The sequence below is a fragment of the Oncorhynchus mykiss genome, chromosome 15, assembly GCF_057628025.1.
Source record: "Oncorhynchus mykiss isolate SJ-2025 chromosome 15, ASM5762802v1, whole genome shotgun sequence".
Taxonomy (NCBI): Eukaryota; Metazoa; Chordata; class Actinopteri; order Salmoniformes; family Salmonidae; genus Oncorhynchus; species Oncorhynchus mykiss.
Genome location: NC_143036.1, coordinates 23,590,931 through 23,605,044, shown reverse-complemented (window position 1 = coordinate 23,605,044; position 14,114 = coordinate 23,590,931). Strand labels below are relative to the sequence as shown.

Sequence of the window (14,114 nt, the reverse complement as noted above, 5' to 3'; positions counted from 1 at the left end):
CACCCTTATGCAGAACCAGAACTGTGACAAAAAGAAAACAGCTTACATATTAAACCATCTCTGGCTCGGCTGTTAGCATGCTAGCTAGCAAAATGCTACGCCTTCTCTGTCAGGCTCCATGGTGGGGGTTCCTGAACTCAGTCACACTGTTTTAACGTTCGTTTCCCGAGCCTGTCGTACCTGTCATGGCCATGTTTGTCTGAGTGCTCAGTGCGTGCTCGGCACTTATCACAACGTAGCAACTGTATGGTCAGCCGGCTCAGTGTTGAGGCAGTATGTCTGAATAGGGAAGTCTCTTAAATGTCAGTCAATGTTAGACCCTTTTAGAAGGCGAGTGATGGTGACTGACTGTCTTGCGATGATAGATTATGAGCAGATTCAACCGTAAGTCAGGTTTGAATATTGATACAGGATTCATCCCAAATGGCACCCTTTTCCCTATATAGAGCACTACTTTTGACCAGAGCCCTATGGGACCTGGGCATAAATAATGCAAATAATGCACTATATAGGGAATAGTGATCACCTGTCTGGTCCCAGTGCTCGTGGCTTGCTCTTGGTGGCAGGGTGGCTGCTCCTCTTCTCACTGTCCTGATTCTGCAGACAGAGGAAAAATATATATTCAGACAATGGAACATTCAATGATACAAGCCTGTATACTCAGTTAGCTCTCAAGGAGGTGGGTTGGTATATCATGTTATATTCCTGATACAACCACAGGAGAAAATACATCTACAGACTGTGTCTTTAAAACATATAGCTCCAACAATACCATGTGCCAGAGCAGGAATGCCATAGTGCTGCTGCCTGTTACACAACCCCTGTCACATGATGAGGGCCACATGAATGAGGCGGTGTTGGACACCGACCCAGAGCTATAGTGGGAGGGGTCAAAGGGCACAGCGCTTCACCCTGGCTAACGCTGATAGCAATCCTATTGCTGCTGAGCTAGACATGTTATTACTGCTGCTGAGGGGTGTGACCTCGCACACACACACACACACCCTTGTATAACTAACCTTGTGGGGACACACAATTCAGTCCCATACTAAATCCCATTTTCCCTAAACCATAAACCTAACCCATAAACCTAACCCTAACCCAACTCCCAACCCTAGAAATAGCATTTTACCTTGTGGGGACTAACAAAATGTCCCCAGTTGGTCAAATATTTGTTTGCTTACTATTCTTGTGGGGACTTCTGGTCCCCAAAAGTATAGTTAAACATGTCCACACACACACCACATGACCGATCGCCATGATTCAAGAAGCAAAATGTGAAATATTTTTTTATTTTGTTATTTAACTAGGCAAGTCAGTTAAGAACAAATTCTTATTTACAATGACAGCCTACCCCGGCTAAACCTGAAAGACGCTGGGCCAATTGTGCACCGCCCTATGGGAATCCCAATCATGGCCGGATGTGATACAGCCTACAAAATGGTATATCATACACTGCATTTGAGGAACAATGATGCTCATTACAGGCTAAAGTGGAGCAATGTGTCAGCCATCTTGAAATGTAACATGTCTGCCTGGTCTAAATGAACTACTTTGTCTGTGTAATCCAGGGTTGTCAGTCAATGTTCCCGAGGAGCCATTTTCAAAGTCAACAACAAAAACAACCAATCAGAATGTACTGTATGTTCAAACATTGTAAACAATGATACAAAACTATCTAAATAACAATGCCTCAATCGCTTAGCGTTAACTGTAAATTCATTGTTTTTTGGTCAAAAGTAGTGCACTATAAAGGGAATAGGGTGCCGTTTGGGATGTAGCCTTGTTTTCCATCTGTCTCACCTGCTCTGGGCCCAGCCCCCCAGAGGTGTCTTGGTTGGGTTTGAGCGTACAGCTCTTCCTCCTCCAGTCTGGCAGGCCGTTGTGCTCCGAGCCGTGGGGCCCCCCCCGACTGCTCTCCCCCTGGGAACTTTTGGCATTGGGAATGCTGGGAAAAGGAGAGGCAGAATGAGAATCATTTTCATGTCTTCAGAAACAAAACTATTGGCACTTGTTTAGATCTGCACTGGGGTGGTAGGGGCTACTCATTTGAAGGAGGAGTCACTCCTAACCACAGATCTAGGATCAGGTTACGCTACCCTCATTCATTAGGTGGGGAGATGGACATCTGACTAGTGACTGGTAAAACACTTCAGGAGAGCAGTCACGTGTGTTTGCAAGGTGGAGGTCTTGGGTTTGAGCCTCGTTGTGAGGAAAGCAGTACTTGTTAAGGAAGCTGTCTGTTACATTAAGACAATAGGGTGCTTACTTAAGGCTGGGGCTCTTGCTGCCATGTTTCTTCCGGTGCCCCTGAACGTACGGCTCCAAATCTGAAGGGTAGAGACATTTATTTATTCATCTTTAGTTGACAAGAACAATACGATTTTAAATCAACTTTTCAGTTCACATCAAAACTAATTTCCATCTTTATTTATCAGTCAGTAGCAACAGGTTTTTCTGTGCTGTCCTCAGTGAGGAACGTTGTAATGCTTTATGACATAAGTTATTATACTAATAGGACATTAATTGGTTTAGCTAAGCCTGCAGTGAGTGTATGCACTGTGGCCTGTGATTAGCCTGTGAGCCCAGTGCATGGACAACGGGCAAAATATAGCCTCGAAATGCAAGGGATGGGAGAGAGGGAGAGAGAAAGAGAGAGAGAGTAAGAGAGAAAGAGAGGGAGAGTGACAGAGAGATGAGCCAGAGGGTGAGAAAGAGAGACAGATAGATAGTCAGAGAGAGAAAGAAAGAGAGCCCAGGCTTTCCGAACACCCGACCAAAATAAACAGAAGTTAGCAACATAGCGCTACTTGTTTGTCCTGGAGTACAGGACTTCCTCTCCTGCACTGCCGAGCCAGAGAAATAATCCTGTGCATTCCTCCCCTCCCCTCGCTCAGTTGAAACTAAATTAATAGACACCTAAAACAGAGATGTGACGCAGTATAAGTGCCTTATATTTCTGGTTCACACATGGTTAGCTGGCGAGCTACGTGACATAACACAGGCTTTTCACTGGAGTTTAGGCAAACCCTTGCGAGGAATAGTCTAGGCTAAAGGTATCTGCAACAACCCTTCTTCAAATCAACAACTCTCACTTCTCTTCCCACCAGTTAAGGTGTTGGCTAACTGTCAAAACTTCTTAGTCTCCCAGAATACACTTCTTCTAGATTCCGCCTCTGAACTGGGGAGTAAACAGGGTTGGGATGAGGGGAGTGGGCTTCAGGTTGACCTGGGTTAAGGGGTTAACCATGTTGGAAGGAGTAGGGTGTGGGGTGAACAGGGTTTGGGGATGAAGCAGGTTGGGTATGGGGTACTCACACACACCTTCCTCCTGGCTGGATGCCTCTGAGCAGTCCTCTTTGTATGGCTTCCCTAGGGCCACAGGGTTAACTGGAAAGAGAGGCACACACACACACACACAGTCTAATTCCACTTATAACAACAATGTTATGACTTGGCCTCCCGAGTGGCGCAGCGGTCTAAAGCTTGAGGCGTCACTACAGGCCCGTGTTCGATCACAGGCTGTGTCGCAGCCGGCCGCAACCGGGAGACCCATGAGGCGGCCGGGTTAGGGAAGGGTTTGGCAGGCCGGGATGTCCTTTGCGCTCTAGTTGTAATGGGCTGGGCGGCGCACGCCGACTTCGGTCGCCAGTTGAATGGTGTTTCCTCCGACACAGTGCAGCTGGCTCCCGGGTTAAGCGAGCAGTGTGTCAAGAAGCAGTGCGGCTTGGCGGGGTCATGTTTCAGAGGATGCATGGCTCTCGACCTTTGCCTCTCCCGAATCCGTACGGGAGTTGCAGTGATGGGACGAGACTAACTACCAATTGGATATCACAAAATTGGGGGGAAAAATGCCATGACTTGCCCAGTCGAAAACTGCTATTAGTTTAATGTGAACTAGTACAATGACACATCAAGTCAAGTCTTTCAGACAACAGTCAGGCGGACCGCCATCACAAGTAGGGGAAGTCGAGCTAGGGGAAACACTGCTGTTAATCATGGAGCACCTGATCGGAGCTGTCTCTCTATGGGATGTGTCACCCTCTCCTTCTCTCCTTTACCATCTGGGCCTTGTTGATCACTCAGTCCCTCTGTGTGGATCACTCTGCGGTGACACGGACACTCGATCGGGTCCCCTACACCTACCTCTCCCACCTAGGTTGTCAGCCATCTGCTGTCACCTGCCACCGTCTCTCAGGTAGGGCAGGGTAACCCTATTCCCTATATAGGGCACTACTTTTGATCAGAGCCCATAGGGAAAGGGGAGTCATTTGGGACGTAGCCTCTGACGCCAGATGGCTTCAGTAGGAGACACAGTAGGGAGTGTAGGTATTGGCAACGAAGTAGCATTGACAAGTCAGTCTGATGTCTCTGATATTAAAGGGGAAGTATGGGGAGATATGCTTGTTTCCCATGCAGCTACATGATGCATAATCATGAACATATCCTATCCTTCATAGACAGTAATTGCATTGCAGTAAGGTCACTAAAACACCCAGGCAACACTTTACTAAGTGGCAGGTAGCCTAGTGGTTAGAGCGTTGGGCCAGTAACTGAAAGGTTGCTAGATCGAATCCCTGAGCTGACAAGGTACAAATCTGTCGTTCTGTCCCTGAGCAAGGCAGTTCCTAGGCCGTCAATGCAAATAAGAATTTGTTCTTAACTGACTTGCCTAGTAAAATAAAACATATTGTTGGCAGTAACTGGTGCTGTTGGCCAATGGTCTATCAACACCTCCACACTCCCTCCATATCTCCTTTCCTCCCTCTCTTCCGCTCTCCCTTCATCCATAAATCTAGGGCTAGCTGGACCCTCTAATAAAATGTCCAGAGTCACTGATGCGTTTTGTTACCACAAATCTAATTCTCCCTTCTTGTTTCCCCTCTATCCTGCTCTGAGGGTACGAAATGGAACCCATTTAATTTAGGTTGTGGAACATTTGCGCCTAATCCATTTTTACAGCGCCATTTTTACAGCGCTGTTAAAGATTCGGCTGACCAAAGGACGTTCCAAAAACAGCTAGGTTTATAATACAAAAGGTTGGAGCAAGGATTTTACAGGATTAACCAAAAAGGGGAAAAGTTAGCGTCAAATTGAGCCACATTAAAAGCTTTGAGTGCCTCCTCTGATCTAATGCTTCCTGTTATGGGGTTGCACAATTCATCCAACTGAGAATATGACGAAGACGGAGTCACAAATGGCAGCCTATTCCCCATATAAAACACTACTCTTGTCAAAAGTAGTACACTACATAGTGAATAGGGTGCTATTCGAGATGCATCCATAGAGTGGCGGAGAGAAAGAGGATGGGTAAAAAGAGGTGGATTGATAGCCATTGGTCAGTGGTATTCCTCTGTAGTGCCAGTACAGTAGTCCTGAGGCTGACTTATGGGCTGCCATTTGGGACACATCCATGGTGACGTGGCCCAGTTCTGAACAGTACATCCTGTTGTTGGGTCTGCCAGGGCATCGTGCTGCCTGCATTGCTCACCTCACCTGGGTGTCAATGTACAGCTGCTCTGCGGGAAGGCTAGGGAGCTGTGGGTGAGTCGCGCACACACACACAGCCTAGAGCCCACCTCAAGGCATGTGTTTGTATACGTTCATGTATACAAACGGTATGATTAGAGTATGCACGCACGCACACACACACAAACCTCCTCATGCTCTGTATCCACAGGGCCTTCTCAACCCCCACTCCATAGCAGCCCCAGTCTGTTGATTTTGGATGATTTAGGGGCCTTCCGAGAGAGCTTCTCCCTGAACAGGTGCCTGGGGGACCTATTTATCATCCTGCTGCCCAGTCTCAGCCACGGAGAGAGGGATGGAGCAACATATGGATGAGCTGAGCTTGAGGAGGACGGTTAATTGTGCCATGATGTATCGTGATCCATGACATGAGTTAGAAGAATGACGGCATGGCCATGGATGGTACTGTATGTCATCTGCATGCCTTATGGCCATGTGATTATGGGTGAGGGGACGATATTATATCGCTACTTAGACTCCAAGTTAGGGATGGGCATGGCTATTTGAATATCCGAACAGATGTTAGTATTCGATTACTTGCAAGAGCATTAATCAAAATAACAAATAGGCATATTTTAAAAGGCTTTGTCTAAAATTTGCTAAATACAAGGATAGATAATGACATTCGGGAACGTTAATAAAACAAAAGTTTAGATTTTTTATGAGCGCGCCCCATAAAAAACATATAGGTAGCCTACACAATTTTCACTGTGTTGCTTGCAGTGTTTCCCCTAGGATTTATTTCAGCAGCGGTGGCAAAGTTGGGGCTTGGTAGTGGGCGTGGCCAATGGCATACTTTTATAGGCCATCCTCTTACCCGACGACAACATTTTCAGTTTTAAAGCTAATTTCCTGGAATTCTACACATTTTGCCATGGCTTGTTCTTGTGCTTTCTGAGTGACTCAAACATTATAGCAAAATCAATGCCATGACATTCTTTGAATTTTAGATTCTCCCTGAATGTTTCGTTTTTATTTTGGTGATTGATAGTTCTCACAGATGAAAATATATTGCTCCATTATCTTTTCTAAATACTTCATATCTGGTTTTAGTAATTTACAGTTGAAGTCGGAAGTTTACATACACTTAAGTTGGAGTCATTAAAACTTGTTTTTCAACCACTCCACAAATTTCTTATTAACAAACTATAGTTTTGGCAAGTCGGTTAGGACATCTACTTTGTGCATGACAAGTAATTTTTCCAACAATTGTTTACAGACAGATTATTTCACTTATAATTAATTGTATCAAAATTCCAGTGGGTCAGAAGTTTACATACACTAACTTGTATGTGCCTTTAAAAAGCTTGAAAAATTCCATAAAATTATGTCATGGCTTTAGAAGCTTCTGATAGGCTAATTGACATAATTTGAGTCAATTGGAGGTGTACCTGTTGATGTATTTCATGGCCTACCTTCAAACTCAGTGCCTCTTTGCTTGACATGGGAAAATCAAAAGAAATCAGCCAAGACCTCAGAAAAAAAATTGTAGACCTTCACAAGTCTGGTTATCCTTGGGAGCAATTTCCAAACGCGTGAAGGTATCACGTTCATCTGTACAAACAATAGTACGCAGCCATCATACCGCTCAGGAAGGAGACATACTCTGTCTCCTAGAGATGAACGTACTTTGGTGCGAAAAGTGCAAATCAATCCCAGAACAACAGCAAACGACCTTGTGAAGATGCTGGAGGAAACGGGTACAAAACTATCTATATCCACAGTAAAACTGGTCCTATATCGTCATAACCTGAAAGGCCGCTCAGCAAGGAAGAAGCCACTGCTCCAAAACCGCCATAAAAAAGCCAGACTACGGTTAGCAATTGCACATGGGGACAAAGATCGTACTTTTTGGAGAAATGTCCTCTGGTCTGATGAAACAAAAATATAACTGTTTGGCCATAATGACCATCGTTATGTTTGGAGGAAAAAGGGGGAGGCTTGCAAGCCAAAGAAGACCATCCCAACTGTGAAGCACGGGGGTGACAGCATCATGTTGTGGGTGCTTTGCTGCAGGAAGGACTGGTGCACTTCACAAAATAGATGGCATCATGAGGCAGGAAAATGATGTGGATGTATTGAAGCAACATCTCAAGACATCAGTCAGGAAGTTAAAGCTTGGTCACAAATGGGTCTTCCAAATGGACAATGACCCCAAGCAAACTTCCAAAGTTGTGGCAAAATGGCTTAAGGACAACAAAGTCAAGGTATTGGAGTGGCCATCACAAAGCCCTGACCTCCAGCCTATAGAAAATGTGTGAGCAGACCTGAAAAAGCGTGTGCGAGCAAGGAGGACTTACAGACCTGACTCAGTTACACCAGCTCTGTCAGGAGGAATGGGCCAAAATTCACCCAATTTATTGTGGGAAGCGTGTGGAAGTCTACCCAAAACGTTTGGCCCAAGTTTGGCAATTTAAAGGCAATGCTACCAAATACTGATTAAGTGTATGTAAATTTCTGACCCACTGGGAATGTGATGAAAGAAATAAAAGGTGAAATAAATTATTCTCTCTACTATTATTCTGACATTCACATTCTTAAAATAAAGTGGTGATAATAACTGACCTAAGACAGGGAATTTTTACTAGGATTAAATATCAGGAATTGTGTAACTGAGTTGAAATGTATTTGGTTAAGGTGTATGTAAACTCCCGACTTCAACTGTATATAGCGCTAGTCGGGTGTATCTGCGCCAAAACCCCTGTGTTTTTCACCCTATGGCTTGTTCTCCATCTTGTTTCTACAATAATAGCAGACTATTTTGTTTCAATAACTTGTTTCTGTTAATGTCTTGCTTGGTCAATCTAGCACACACTTTGATTACTGATAACTACTTTATTGAGGGAAAATACAATACAACTGTGATATGTTGTCTCACCAGCTATCTTAATTAAGATGAATGCACTAATTGTAAGTCGCTCCGGATAAGAGCGTCTGCTAAATTACTAAATAGCGAGTCAACATGTTTTCAGCACTTTTATCCTAATGTTCTCTTTTGTCTCTCTGCAGCAGACATGCACTGAGTGTACAAAACATTATAAACACCAGCTCTTTCCATGTCATACATTGACCAGGTGGAAGCTATGATTACTTATTGATGTCACCTGTTAAATCCACTTCAATCATTGTAGATGAAGGGGAGGAGACGGGTTAAAGGATTTTTAAGCCTTGACACAATTGAGACTTAGATTGAGTTTGTGTGCCATTCAGAGGGTGAATGGGCAACACAAAAGATTTAAGTGCTTTTGAACGGGGTATGGTAACAGGTGCCAGGCGAGTTTTTCCATGCTCGATAGTTTCCTGTGTGTATCAAGAATGGTCCACCACCCTAAGTACATGTAGCCAACTAGACACAACTGTGGGTAGCATTGATGTCAACATGTGCAAGCAACTCTGTGGAATGCTTGCGACCCCCTGTAGAGTCCATGCCCCGACGATATTGTATCGTGAGGTCCCTTGCAATTCCCAGCCCTAATTCACACCTGAAATAGGCTAGTCCCCACCACCACCACATGCACACACTTTAAAGAAATGGCAGAATTTATTTGGTATTTTCCAACTCTACTATTATCGCTGTTTAGAAACAACCCATTTTATTATGGCCTTTTAGCACTGCTCTATGGCACGTCTCTGAGCCTGTATCCCAACATATGTATAAACACACACACACACAGGTTTCCGTTAGCCGGTAATAGCTGCCCCCCCCCCCCCCAAAATAAAAAGCCGATAAATTGGTGCCGGCCAATTGTCTGGGCAAATTTTTTAAAATCCCATTGAGAAATAATGCATTTTTATCCTATTCAGTGATCAAAATATCAGTTGATGTAGCGTGAGAGCTGCGGCTACAGCTCATGAAACAGCTGTTTGTTGCTGCTGGAGTGAAACATTTGCTTTTATAAGCCCAATCATTGCGGAACAATTGTAAATGCAATCACATGTTAAAAACAATGGCCAACTGGTAATTGAAGCGCGCTTCCCATTCGCTATTCAAGTGCATAGGAAACAAGGCAGACTTCAGAATGTCACACACCACTTTGCAAGGAGCTGGGGGCAGTATGCATTTTGTAAACATATTTGGAACCTGTTTGAGGCATGTCAAAGTAGCCTAGCCAAAATCCAACCAAACGTGCAGGCAATTATTTTATAAATATTTTAACTAGTCGCCTATTTCTCTCAACTTTATTTCATTGTCCAGTTGCACAAGGCACAATCCTAGTCACAATCCTAAGCATCTGGTGCAGGCCAATTGCTGCATCTTTAGATCTCTTCATTCATCTCGCATGTGCGCAATAATGTGAAGTAATAAAAAAAAAAATGTCTCTCCCCAATTTCATGATATCCAATTAGTAGTAGTTACTGTCTTGTCTCATCGCTGCAACTCCCGTACGGACTCGGGAGATTCGAAGGTCGAGAGCCATGCGTCCTCCGAAACACAACCCAACCAAGCCGCACTGTTTCTTGACACAACACACAACCAACCCGGAAGCCAGCCGCACCAATGTGTCGGAGGAAACACTGTACACCTAGCGACCTGATTAGCGTGCACTGCGCCCGGTCCGCCACAGGGAGACCAAACCCTCCCTAACCTGGACGACGACTCATGGTCGCTGCGCTCAGACCGAGCGAGCTACGGTCAAGCTACCAATTGTGCGTCGCCCCATGAGCCTCTCGGTCGCTGCCGCCTGCGGCAGAGCCTGGGCTCGAACCCAGAATCTCTGGTGGCACAGCTAGCACTGCAGTGCCTTTGACCAGTGCCTGTAATATTTTATCAACATTTTAAGCTAAACGTTCAGATCTGTTGCATGAGCCTCATTTGCTTTTGAATGTTTATTTTGAGGGAAGTAGCCTAGATCTACTGGTTGTATGAATTTGGGATCTATCGTCCCACAACTGTCCCAGAGTCTGTTCGGAATAGGATATTTCTTTCTCGCACAGAACGACAAGCTGACCAATAGAATAGGTTGACTTTTCTACTATGGGGGATAGTAGATTCACATAGGCTAGTGATTTTGCTGTTCGTTACTCGTCTTGCTGGTTGAGAAAAAGTAAATGTGGACAATTATTTTATTTATTTATACCCCAGTGCCTTAGACCCGAGTCTGGATTTGAACCAGGGTGTCTGTAGTGACGCCTCTAGCACTGTAATGCCTTAGACCGTTTGGACAGTTATTTTAACGTCTTAAAATTGCGCATCGGAATTTGGTAAGATGGAATGCACGCCATTGTCTCCTCGAGCTGCATGTTTTGTTAAGATGAATAACCATAAACTAAATGTGATTTCTGTCATTCTGAGCACCGAGGGTGGATGACCTAATCAGGTTACGCACCCAATGCATATGGGTCCGGTAAATTAAAATGCTGCCGGTCAAATGCCCTGGCACACACACACACGCACACACACACACAGCTTACATCTGCCGCAGCTGGGGCTGGAGGAGGAGGACTCACACAGGAAGAAGCCACAGACCTTGCTTGTCTGTCGGAAAGCTTGTGGAGCCGACAGAAACTTCTCCCTGGCAAGAGAAAAAAAACATTTTTGTAATTTTACTTCTTTGAAAAAGAGACCTTTGTATATGGGTGAAAATATAAAATTACAAGTTAGCCGAGGCCCAAATTTGAACTCAAAGCTGTGGGGTAAAACGTTGAACCAATACACTGGATGAATCTGATGCGTCGACTAGTAATAACTTGACTGTACTGTCAGTGTTGACCTACATTTTAAAGCTGGATGGAGTTCTAATTTAAAACGGAAGTGCTGGGACCATACTCAAAAGGATCAAGGATCAGTTTTGCCTTTTAGATCATAATGAATAAGATTATATGGACAGGGAGGATCTGATCCTAGATCACTCCTACTCAGACTTTATGAATGTGGGCTCTGCTCTTTTCAACAGGATCCATTCCATTCCTCAGGGGCCGCTCCTCAGTTTACCTCATAACTTAGGCATATAGTTTGTTGCCACGCAACCTCTCTGAAGGTAAAATTGCCAGCCAGATTGTGAGATCCGTGCCGTCACAACACAGCGGGATCCCAAATGTCAAAAATGCATCAGAGTACAAATTCCATTAACTTTGCAATATCAGTGCAATAAGGACAATTGATGAAAGAAATGCTGAATTCATTCCACTGTTTGCTAGCACCTGACAGTGGGCCAAGTAGATAGAGATCATATAACTCAATATGTTTTTAGAATTATGGATGTGTAATTTTATGGCACAGTAGACCTGTTTCATCGGTTGCGTGGCTGTGTTTACAGGTTACAGTAATGTGGTCAGATATTGGACACAAGGGGTGTGACTGGATGATCTGGAAGGAACACCAGCCTTACCCAGCTGATTGACGAGAAGTGGCCCTGCCCTTTGGATATGAAACCAAAGCTGAACCTGTGTGTGTTTCATCGCTTCACTGACCAGGCCAACATAAACTTTGCCATTTCTTTAATCCAATCATCAGGTACTCTTGAATAGGCTTATATAGCGAAGGATAAATGCTTCAAACTTGTGTTGTTTGTTCATTGTTATCCATCAGTTGAGTTAATAGCCCTCTAAGCTTTCATTTTCCATTAAAACGAAACTTACTAGATGTGGTTTCCAGGAGGGGGCATTGTTGTCCTCACAACAAGACACCGCAACTCAAAGTAACCAAGACGAAGATGGTGTGCCATGTACACGCACGCACACGCACACGCACACACAGTCAGTGGAGACTGTAAGCCAGTCTGCTTATTGCAAAGGGTTTTGGTCTAAAAAAATCAAAAGGGAACTAGTCTGCCTGCATTCCTCTGACTGAGAACACAGAGGAGGACATTTTGTTCAAGTAATCATGCAGTCATGTTGTTACAGAAGAGCAGAGGGGATAAACGTCTAATTAGATCAACATCAGTGAGAGGGAACAATTGAGACACTCTCCTTGGAGACTGTTTCTCATTTCACCAATGAGAAACTGACGAATGGTTCAAAGGAACTGACGAGAAATGGCCAAGGAGAATCCCTTGGGTGTAAGCATAGCCTAGGCTGAGTATATGGCATCACTGCAGTAGGTACAGCACACACTATTCTATATCCTTTGCCATTTAGCAGACGCTTTTACCCCAAATGGCTTACAGTCATGCGTGCATACATTGTTTACGCATGGGTGATCCCAGGAATCGATCCCACTATCCTGGCATTGCAAGCACCATGCTCTACCAACTGAGACACAGAGGACTACAAGCCTTTTACGTGCGAGTATTGATACTGCTCTTCTGGTCTGTTAAGAGTAGGCCTCCAATCCACCAACACCTGTTTTAATTCACAACCTGAGTCGTCTGTCATGCAGAAGTTGGGACAACCTGGGGTGCCTACTAGTAGTTTGTACACTTTTGAGTGCAGACATGAAATGTAGCCAACAATCTAATGACGGCGAAAAGCAAAACCCCCCCAAAACAATGCAATGCAAGACAGGCAGGCCGGTAAGCAGAACTCACTTGAGGTTCCCCTCCACTTCCCTGATCTCGTACTGGTCTTCCTGGTTGAGTAGCCGGAGGATGCCCTTTTCAAACGACTCGGTGGACTGCTCCTTCGGAAGCTGCTTGACGGGGAGAGGACAAGTGAGTCAAGGTTTAACAAGTCATGTACAGTACCATTCAAACAGATACCTTCAAAACAAGAGTGAGACTTAATTAAGAGTTAATTACTTATTAAAATGAACTAAGTAACTATATAAGCTAATTAAGTAACTCATTCATTATCCCTGCTCATTATGAGTGGATGAAAATCCAGTCGATGCTATGCAGGAAACTTGGGGTCAATTCCATTTCAACTTAGTCAATTTGGGATGTGAATAGGTATAGCTAACAGTACAGATTGCAAGGCTGATCATAGCTTGATTGGATTTCTAAAACATAAGTTAGTGATTTATACCTTCAGCAAGAAGCTTTCCAGTTCAAGATGTGTTTTGGTGACATTGCTGGATGAGGAGTCGGACCACGTTACCTGAATGAGAAGTGAAAAAATGGTTACATTATTATTCAAGGGATGTACTGTACATTGACAGATATTTGTAAGGAAATGCAGACACATTGGGTAAGGACACTAGGGAATGAAAAAAATAATAATCACATCGTAGGAATGTTTTTCCTCAAACAAACAAAATCTACAAATCTACCATTTTGGCTTTGCTGCTGACACCATTGGTGGTAGTAGAGATGATCAAGATAACAGCTAGAAGACAATAATAAACAGTGTCACCCAAGCGCTACAACACCACTGCTGTAAAAAACTGTTTGGTTTGATCAAATCTTCAGAAAAGTCTTGTTTGTGTTTCTACAGCCCTGCGTTTGTGCTTTGCTGCTTTCCGAACCTAATGACTTGGACTCACATTGGTATTCTTGGTCGGGTTTCAGGGACTTTTCCTCAACTGTAAAGTCAGTTCAACAGTTATTTGGCCTACAACAGGATGTGACTGGGTCATAAGGGGTAAGGACAACATCTGTGGTCATTTAGCAACCGCTCACAGCCTTGTGCCCGGTGGCAGCTACAGCGCAAGCGAAGTGCCGGGGAATTTTCTCCAGATACAACAATAAGCACCTCGTAAAGCACACAAC

General features: G+C 44.3%; 1 protein-coding gene across 27 annotated transcripts in view; it reads right to left on the bottom strand.

Annotated features, from left to right (window-relative positions):
• Positions 1-14,114, bottom strand: part of LOC110489808 (zinc finger CCHC domain-containing protein 2) — a 65,669-nt gene that overhangs the window by 6,196 nt on the left and 45,359 nt on the right. For 6 of the 27 annotated variants that reach the window (XR_016486595.1, XR_016486599.1, XM_036944073.2 and 3 more), the window contains exons 4-10: positions 13,432-13,503; positions 12,996-13,096; positions 10,942-11,042; positions 3,319-3,390; positions 2,270-2,330; positions 1,804-1,948; positions 527-597 (exon numbers count right to left, since the gene is read on the bottom strand). Coding sequence is in view for 16 of the 27 variants with exons in the window: in XM_036944073.2 (XP_036799968.2) it covers positions 527-597; positions 1,804-1,948; positions 2,270-2,330; positions 3,319-3,390; positions 10,942-11,042; positions 12,996-13,096; positions 13,432-13,503 (623 nt within the window). In the remaining 11 variants the exon portion in view is untranslated. Of the gene's footprint in view, positions 1-526; positions 598-1,803; positions 1,949-2,269; positions 2,331-3,318; positions 3,391-10,941; positions 11,043-12,995; positions 13,100-13,431; positions 13,504-14,114 lie in introns of all 27 variants that reach the window. The other 21 variants (XR_016486597.1, XR_016486601.1, XM_021562730.3 and 18 more) reach the window with 5 other exon arrangements.